This window comes from Physeter macrocephalus, chromosome 11 (assembly GCF_002837175.3).
Source record: "Physeter macrocephalus isolate SW-GA chromosome 11, ASM283717v5, whole genome shotgun sequence".
In the NCBI taxonomy this organism is placed as follows: Eukaryota; Metazoa; Chordata; class Mammalia; order Artiodactyla; family Physeteridae; genus Physeter; species Physeter macrocephalus.
In genome coordinates this window covers 57,745,417-57,754,183 of record NC_041224.1, presented here as the reverse complement: position 1 = coordinate 57,754,183, position 8,767 = coordinate 57,745,417, and the positions used below count along the sequence as shown (strand labels likewise).

The 8,767-nt window shown below is 52.0% G+C and overlaps 1 protein-coding gene across 1 annotated transcript in view; it reads left to right on the top strand.

Annotated features, from left to right (window-relative positions):
* The window catches only part of UBAP1L (ubiquitin associated protein 1 like), a 27,811-nt gene that overhangs the window by 17,330 nt on the left and 1,714 nt on the right, over positions 1 to 8,767 (top strand). The window contains exons 2-4 of the mRNA XM_007105138.4: positions 1,546 to 2,160; positions 4,349 to 4,555; positions 8,345 to 8,446. Of these exons, the coding sequence (XP_007105200.2) occupies positions 1,546 to 2,160; positions 4,349 to 4,555; positions 8,345 to 8,446 (924 nt within the window). The remainder of the gene's footprint in view (positions 1 to 1,545; positions 2,161 to 4,348; positions 4,556 to 8,344; positions 8,447 to 8,767) is intronic.

The following is an 8,767-nucleotide window of genomic DNA, read 5'->3' as shown; positions in this document are numbered from 1 at the left end:
TTCTGCTATTGATTCCTTCTAGAGTATTTTTAATTTCAGTTATTGTGTTGTTCATCACTGTTTGTTTGCTCTTTAGTTCTTCTAGATGCTTGTTAAACATTCCTTGTATTTTCTCCATTCTGTTTCCGAGATTTTGGATCATCTTTACTATCATTACTCTGAATTATTTTTCAGGTAGGCTGCCAATTGCATCTTCATTTATTTGGTCTTGTAGGTTTTTACCTTGCTCCTTCGTCGTAACATTTTTTTTTGTCATTTCTTTTTTTTTTTTTTGATGGATGGGGCTGTATTCCTGTCTTACTGGTTGTTCAGCCTGGGTCTTTGGATACTTTTATTCCTTAAGTCCTGTTGACTGTCTCATTATCTCTCAGTCTCTTTCTCTCCATGACTGCCTCATCAGTTCTGAAGTTGTCTTTTTCCCTCCTCTGTCCTTCACAACCCACTTATTTTGCTCCAATCTCTTTCTCTGTCCATTTATTCTGCACACATTTACAAATATCCCGTTGGGGCCAGAACTGCTCTGGGCCCTGAGAATACAGAGAGAAATAAGATACACTCAGGGAGCCACACTTAGAACAGCTAAGTTATGTTCCTCTCTCCAACATAAGGGTCATTCAGGGATGGGAGGGGGCAGTGCCTGTCTGCCTTTCTGCCTCCCATTTTCCCCACACACATCACTTCCCCCAGCCTTAACTGGCCATCATTGAGCACTGAAATTGCCTTTTGAGAATATTTATATTTTTTAATGGAGTTTTATATTTCCAGTTCTAAATTTTAATGGTAGGTACCGGGAATATTTTATTTTTGCCTCATTTACAAACTCTCAATTTAGATTATTTATGTGGGCTCCAGATTTATTTTTTAGGTGGCTTGATCTGTAGTGGAGAAAGCACTACAGTCAGATGGACAGAAGAATCCCAGCTCAAACACTCACCACTAATCTGACCATGAGCAAATTAAATTTTCTGAGCCTTATTTTGGTAATCTGGAAATAGGAATAACATTAGGACCTACTAAGTAGAGTTCAACAAAAATTAGCGATTTTTACATTTCCTGGGCCCCAAAGTAACCTCGGATGGCAGCGAATGGGATGGGGGCAAGTACCACTCCACAGAGAGGTTGGCAGGCCTGGGCCAGCCTCCAAGGCCAACTGCTCGGTGACAAATGATGCTGGGCTCAAGTGAAAGCTTCTTTGCTAAGAACAAGTTTTGTTGGAGAATTTTTTTAAGCCCCTGGTGTTCAATTATATACTGAATTGCAAAGGGACTTAGATATTTGTTTTCACTGTTTCAGTCTATTAACCTATTCCTCACTTTGTCCTTCCTGCACAGTTTGCCATTAAATTGTTATTGATATCCATCCACCCCAGTGCTAGCTAAAACCAAGGGTGAGGGTGGGCTGCGATGAATGCCTGGGGCTTAGAATCAGAAACTGTCCAGGCCTGGCGAGTCTATGCCTGAATAGGTTCCCCAGAGGCCAGAAGGTAGGGGTGCGCCCCTGGCCCTGGTTTGTCTGGCGGAGCCTCATGTGGCCTTCTTTCCACAGCACGACTTCAGCCTGGAGAGGAGGGCACTCTTCTGGGTGGAGGCTGTAGTCCGGGGACCCTGCCTGGTACAGTGCGATGCCCCGGGGGCAGCTTCAGCCCCTCCCGCTTGGCTCTTGCTGGTCAGCCCTGAGCAAGGGCTGGAGCCCATGCCTGCTGCAGCCGAAGGTCCTGAGGCCAGACCGCAGGAACATCCTGAGGAGGAAGAGGTGGAGGAGAAGGGCCAGGATGAGGAAGAAGCCTCCTCTGCCATGGAGGAAGAGCCGGATCCCTGCAGCCCCCAGCCCAGCCCCTCAGCGAGCCCCAGCCTGGGCCAACACCGGTGCTCGCTGGACGTGCTGCGCGGCGTGAGGTCGGAGCTGGCCGGGGCGCGGCGACGGCTCTCTGAGTGCAGGCTGGTCTCCCGCCCCCGCAGTCTCCTGCACCGCATCCACCACCGAGCTCTGAGCCTCTGCCCTGGCCCCGCGTCACCCCTGGGCCCGGCACTCCCGCTCCCCAGCGCCCCCACGCCGCCCCCGGGCCCCGAGCCATCGCTCCCCAGCACCCCTGCGCTGCCCCCGCGGCCCTCCACGGCTGGCGCCGTGCCCCCGCTGCGGAGCCACAGGCCCGCGGTTGCGGTAAGGAAACTGCCCCCTTGGCCGAGGCCACAGCTCAGCAGTGAGGCCCCCGCAGTCTGGGTCCAGCCTGGTTCGAAGCCTCGGTCCCTTCCTCTCCGTGCTCCTCCTCCCTACCTGCTCTCACCTGGCCCTATACCATGCAGTCCTTCCTGCGGCCCTTTGCCTAGAATATTCTCTGCTCAGAGGTCCCTAATCCCTCTGTTTCTCACTGTGCCTTCTTTGCTTCTGTTAGGGCACATGTCACAATAATTGTAATTACCCAATATCTGTCTGTCTCTTCCAATGGAATATGATTCTTCTAGGGCAGCAACTGGATCGCATTTATGTTTGTTTCCACAGCACCCAGCAGCACACTTGGCCCATAGGGGGTGCTCAGTGAATGCCTGTTGAATCAGTGAATGTGGCTCAGACCTAGGGCTTCCCACCCAGCAAGGCTTGCTGTAGGATGGGTGAGGGGAAGGCTCAATCAAGGAATATTCACTGTACAGTTACTTCCTTCAAGAGACTGGGTTGGAAGAGACCAGGTCAAATGCACAGGACAAGGAGAGTTGGGCAAGGAAGTGTGAGACAAGGCAGCACTGTACAGTGGGAGGAATCAGGTATTGAGAGAGAGGTGAGGGTTGCTGCAGGATGGGAAGGCTTCAGGACAGAGGATGTGTACCAAGAAGAACTGGGAGCAGATATGAACATATGGTGAAGCCAGTGAAGCTTAAGCCTCAGGCCCCTCACTAGCTCCTTCGAAGGCCTTGTACATAGTTTTATATCCATAACTGTGGCTTTTTTCTTTAAGTGGTCCAGATTGTGTAAGTATCAAACTCCACAAAACCTGGATCTGGAACAGATGGGTTAGGTCAGGATTAGTAGCAGGAAGTGGCAGTTAGGCACAGCTTTCTTCCCCCCAGCAGTTCCACAGTCAGGCCAGGAGATGCAACAGAATAAGGCCAAGGTGAAATTAAATCCAAAAGACAGATTCAAGGTCTGGCATTTCCCACTCACTGCTGTGTGAGCTTAGGCAAGTCACTGAACTGCTCTGAGCCATCTCTACCTGTAATGTGGGCAGCAACCCCTCACACAGTTATTTAGAGTGAACAGAGAAGAGGTTGTGTAAACTGCACAGGCCACACCCACATCACGGACTAGCTGCTGATGCCAGGATGGCTCTTCCCTGGTCCCAGTTAAATTTAACTCTAGCAACAATCCTACAGCGCGGTTGGGGGGAGGATGGGACAGATGTTCTGAAGAGGAGGAAACTGAGGCAGAGAGCAGGTAAGAATCTTTTTCAAGGTCACAAGAGTAGACTCATACCCTAAGATTTGCATGTTTTTCACCTGGGATAAAGAGCAGATCCTAGGATGAGGTCATGGCAGGGAAACCCCTGAGAAGATGAGGACGGGTAGGGAATTCACATGTCACATGCACTCTGCTCCTGAAGTCAGGGCAGCAGCTAGGCTTTTCTTGGGGAGGAGGGGGGGACAGGGCGGTATGTTTGGGGTTAGCAGATGGGTGCTTCTTCATGGGGGACGGGTTAGGGGTGATGCCAGCCAAGCCAATTGAAATGCCTTCAAGCCACCCTCCTTAGTCCAGGGTCTGTGTGGGTTTCCCCAACACCACAGCTGTACCCAGTTCCTACCCTACTCCATGCCCAGCCAAGCCCCAGCCAGCCAAACTCAAGAAGGAAGATCTGGCTGGGAAGATCACCCCTGCTTCCCCCTTACTAAGGTGTGGGGTAAAGAACCCTGGATTTGATTCTGAGTAGGGTTCAGGTACCAAAAGTGTGTTGCTTACCAGGTCATTAACTTGTCTGAACCTTGACTTCAATATCTGTAAAATAGAATGAGCCTATCATATTTCTCTTTCAGGGTGGTTTTAAGCAGTAAGTATTATCATCTACTGGCAGTTTCTGTATGCCAGGCCCTTTGCTAATCAGTTTTCTCACCTTGTCTTATTTAAGCCTTGTAATAACCCTGTGAGGTATCTGGTATGATTGCATCCATTTTACACATGAGTAAACTGAGTAAACAGTGGAGAGCTGGGATTTGAATCCAGGTCTGCAGCACTCCAAGCTCCTCACAATATTAGCCCCTACACTCTGTAGAGAGGGTGGTACATAAAGGCATCTTTAAAAATGTCCTGCCTAGCCAGGTGTCATCTGCATGGTAACTGACACATCCACTTGTCTGTGTTTCAGTCCCTCAGCTCGCATACCTGCCTGCCACCTCCTGGGCAGGTGCCCCAGCCTCTCGCCAACCACAGATTGCACCCTGATTCTGCTGACTTGCTGTCCGCCCTGAGCCAGGAGGAGCAAGACCTCATCGGGCCAGTGGTCGCCCTGGGGTATCCCTTGCACAGGGCCATCATGGCTCTACAGAAGACTGGGCGGCAGAGCCTGAGCCAGGTGAGTGGAGGACCCAGAACTGGGGGGCTATGGAGCTGGAGCCCGGTGAGTGGCCATGCTCTTTTTATCTTCAACTTGAAGATATTTTATGTTTTTCTCTAGAGGCAGAATTTCAGCTTGGAATCAGTTACTGGGGGTTGTGAGCAAGTTTCTAGACCCTAATGCTACCACCTCCATAGGAGTTTATCAGGAATCCCCATGCCTACTTGGGGAGTCTCAATATTCTATTCCTGTTCCAGTCTCTGCCCCAGATACAGAAGACTGGAGCTTTGGGCAGCCACGAATCTCTCCAGAGCTGCCCAATAACACTTTCTGCAGCAGGAGAGATGTTTTTTTCCTGTGTTGTCCAATACAGTAGCCACTAGCTATATGTGGTTCCTTGAAATGTGGCTAGTGTGACTGAGAATTTTAATTAATTGTAATTAATTAAAATTTACAGGTAAATAGCCACGTGTGGCTACTGGCTACCATATTGGATGGCACAGCTGTAACCACTTCCCTCAACAGTTTATCCGTACCCATATCCATCTCTCTCTCTTTCCATCTACCTATCCATCAATCTAGTCATCAGTATTTGCTGGACACTTCTTGGGTGTTAAGATGCAGCTAGGAGCTATGGGGAAAACCAGTATTGTAGGTTAGGTTCCCCAGGAAGCAGACTCCAGTGGAGTTTGGCATACAGGATATTTATTAAGGAGACCCTTGGGAACAACTTCTGGGTAAGGGAAATGACAGAAGCAAGGATGGGTAGAGGGAGAGGTTGAGCTTTGTAGACCCAGTGACAGCCAACCCCACAGCTCGGAAGTATATATGGCCCTTCAGAGTTGTCCTAATTGGGGATGAGATGGTCAGGCCTTCATACTTCTGCTTCAGTCAGTCACCGATGTGGGAAGAGGGTGACTTGAGAGAAGTGATTCTCTGCAGCTAAGGCATTTCCTGAAGGGACAGATAGTTTCTGTGTGAGAACCTTCCAGGGCAGCACCTTAGGCTGATCTGAGATTTAAGAAGTTGCCTCCACCTTCAGCTGCCGCTGAAAAGCCAGGACCTTGGCCAAGAAGCTGTCCAGGAGGGCTGTGAGGGGCCAAGTCCATGGTAGGGACTCTGACATGCCTCTTCAGTCCCTCCAGACCCTGTGACAAGGCTGAGTTCTCGGGCCATCACTGTGGGGGTCTGAAGATTAGCTGGAGGCAGCACAGGGCACTGGCCTCCCTGTGGGTGGGCTGGGAGAATCTCACTGCATCAGGAACGTTGTGTTTCCAGACATAGACTGACCACCTGCCTGGTGAGTCTTCTCCCAGTGAGCAGTCAAGGGCCAGGCAGTAAGAGGGGGGCCTGAAGGGCCATTGGATGACTTCATCTATCCTCCCCCACCAAGTTAGTATTCCTCTCTGTTCTCTGAAGCTCCACCATTAACTGAACATCTCCTTTGGGTTCACAGCCCTTCTCCCTTTGAAAGACAAACACTACAGTAAATCCTTTTGAAAAGAGATGAATGACGGATGGTCCAGGAGGGAGGGCATCAGGTGATAGAGACAGGGCACTTGGAAGAACCAAGGAGAGAGGAAGAGATACAAAAGATAAGCTTTGTCCATCACTCCTTCCTTCCTTCCACAAGGATCGATGTGTCCACTGACTGCCTGCAGGACAGGTGTGGGTGGCATGTGTGAGGGTCCATAGGCCAGGCCCAGACTTGCCATGGGACTCTAGGCACATCATGTCCCCTCTTTGAGCCTCACTTTCCCCATTCACAGAATGGAGGGGAATATGTGTTTATAATCAATAACTGCTGGAGGTCCCATCCTGGAGTCTGATGGTGACATCCTCACCTACTCTGGGGCCTGAGATAGGCCTGGTAACTGACCAAGCAGGAGAATCCTTACAAATGCAGATTCTCAGGACCTACTCTGCAGAGACCCAATCAGTGGATCTGGAGTGGGCCCAGGGCCCTATTATTTTAAAAGATCTGCAGATGGTTCTGATATGCATGGTTCTGATATGCAGCCTGGCTTGGGTCTACTAGTATGGACTGAGTCAGAGATTCTCAACCTTGGCTGCACACAAGAATCACCTGGAGAGCTCTAAAAGTCCCAGGGCCCAGGCTGTCCCCCTGACCAGTCATATCAGGGCCTCTGGAGGTGATCATCAGCAGTTTATGGGTAGTGATACTGAGGCACCAGTAGTTTTAAGGCTCCCAGGTAGCTACAGTCAGCACCAAGGCTGAGAACCTTTGCTGTTGATGAACCAAGAGGTGAAGGGAGCATCCCCCATCTCCCCTGCCCCTCTTTTCACCTTCGGAAACCATGTCTACTTTCAAGCCAGCTCAAAGCCCCTCCTCTAGCAGCTGGTCCCCCGATGGACAAGGCACTGGCCAAGAGGTCAGGTGATCTGAGCCCTAGTCCTGGGACCTGGGGCAAGCTGCCCGCCCTGCCTAGACTTCAGTTTCCTCAACTGTGCAAGGAGAGCTTGGTTGGGTGGTTTTCAAAATGTGCCCAGAGCAAGGTCCCTGAGGTGGGGGCACTGGACTCTGGGCTCCCTCCACCTCCTGCCCACAGTTCTCCCAGAGCAGCTTCAACCTTACCCTGTTACTGTTGAAGCCCCCTGGTGCTTGGACAGTTCAGAAGCTAAAACAGTTTGAAAACCATTAGTCTATTATGATCTGTGTTTTCTGCCCAGTTCTGAAGGTCTGCAGAAACCTGACCTGTTTCTCCTCCACTTATATCCATAATTCTAATCATCTGGAGCCTTCACTTGGCAGACTCCCTGTAAATCCTGCTTTGATCTGCCCGGCACTCATGTTTTCCTGAGCTGTAAGCTCCCGGAAGGTAGTTCTTAATTCATTTTATAAACACAGCATTTATACATTTATTGAGCTCCTTCTGCCTGCCTGCCATGCTGGGTTCTAGAAACACAGTGGTGAACAAGACTGACACAACTCTTCCCTTGTGGAACAAAAAGTTTGTGGATGAGAAAGACAGTAGAGCAATTACAAAGCTGTATGTGAGGGGAAGAAGCATGGGGTGCTGTGGGAGCACCTGGTCGAGATGGGGGGGTGGGGAGAGGCTCCCCAGGGAAGAGGAGTGAGGCTGGCGCTGGCCTTGGCCTTGGAGCCAGATGTGCAGGAGTCCCGGGGTGCTGAGGGAGCAGCTGGGCTGCTGACAGAGGTAAGCGGGCCACTGAACCTGGGTTGGGAGGCAGCGCTTTATCCTGAGGGCAAAAGTAGCCCCTGATGACTAAGCAGGGAATGGCTGGAAGAGGTGTTCCGCCCTGTGGGTCCTCCACTGTCCCCTCCCCCTTCCAGAGCTGGTGCAGGACTGTTGCAGAGAGTGGGGCCCATGGGGTCCTGGATGGCAAAGATGTTATGTGTCTGGCTGTGGGTGGGGTGCACAGCTGTGGGTGGGAGAGGAGGTTATCTTCTCACAGGTGGGTGCTCACTAGGGAGGGTAAGCATCCTGGGTGGGTGGTGGGTAGATACCCGTGTTTGAGCCCTGGCCCATTCCCCACTTAGGTTCTGGGAACACCTTAGCCCACCCTGACAGCCCTCTTCCTGGATTCCAGCCCCCAGCTTGGGACAGTCGGTGAGGCTTTGCTGTCCACCTGTCCCCAGGGGAGGGCTCTGACCCTCTTCTGTTGGCTCATGGATCTCTGGGGCCACGTTGTGTGTGGCAGGTTGCCCAGTCAGCCTGGCCCTGAGCTCAGCCTTAACGAGGCCCTTGGGTGCCTCCTCCACCCCATCTGCTGCCCCTGCCACCCCTCTTAACCTCCTTCCCTCTGTGCCCCTTTCCGGCCCAGTTTCTCAGCTACCTTAGCGCCTGTGACCGGCTATTGCGACAGGGCTACGAGGAAGGCCTGGTGGATGAGGCCATGGAGATGTTCCAGTTCTCCGAGAGCCAGGTCAGCAGGGCCTCCAGCCTGGGCCCCCGGGGAGGGGAGGTGTGGGGTGCACACATGAGCCTGGTGTGCTGGGGAGGACCAGTGCCAGAGCCAGCCTGGGGGCCACAGGAGACAGCCTGCTTGCTCAGCCCTGGGGAGAAGGAGGCAGCCCAGGGAGATGGGGCACCGGGAAGGCAAGAGGACCCAAGGGGAAGGGGAAGGGAGGAAGACCCAAGGGGAAGGGGAAGGGAAGAGGACCCAAGAGGAAGGGGAGGGGTAAGGGAAGGGGAAGGGGTAAGGGAAGGGGAAGGGGAAGGGATAGGGTAGGGGAAGGGAAGGGGA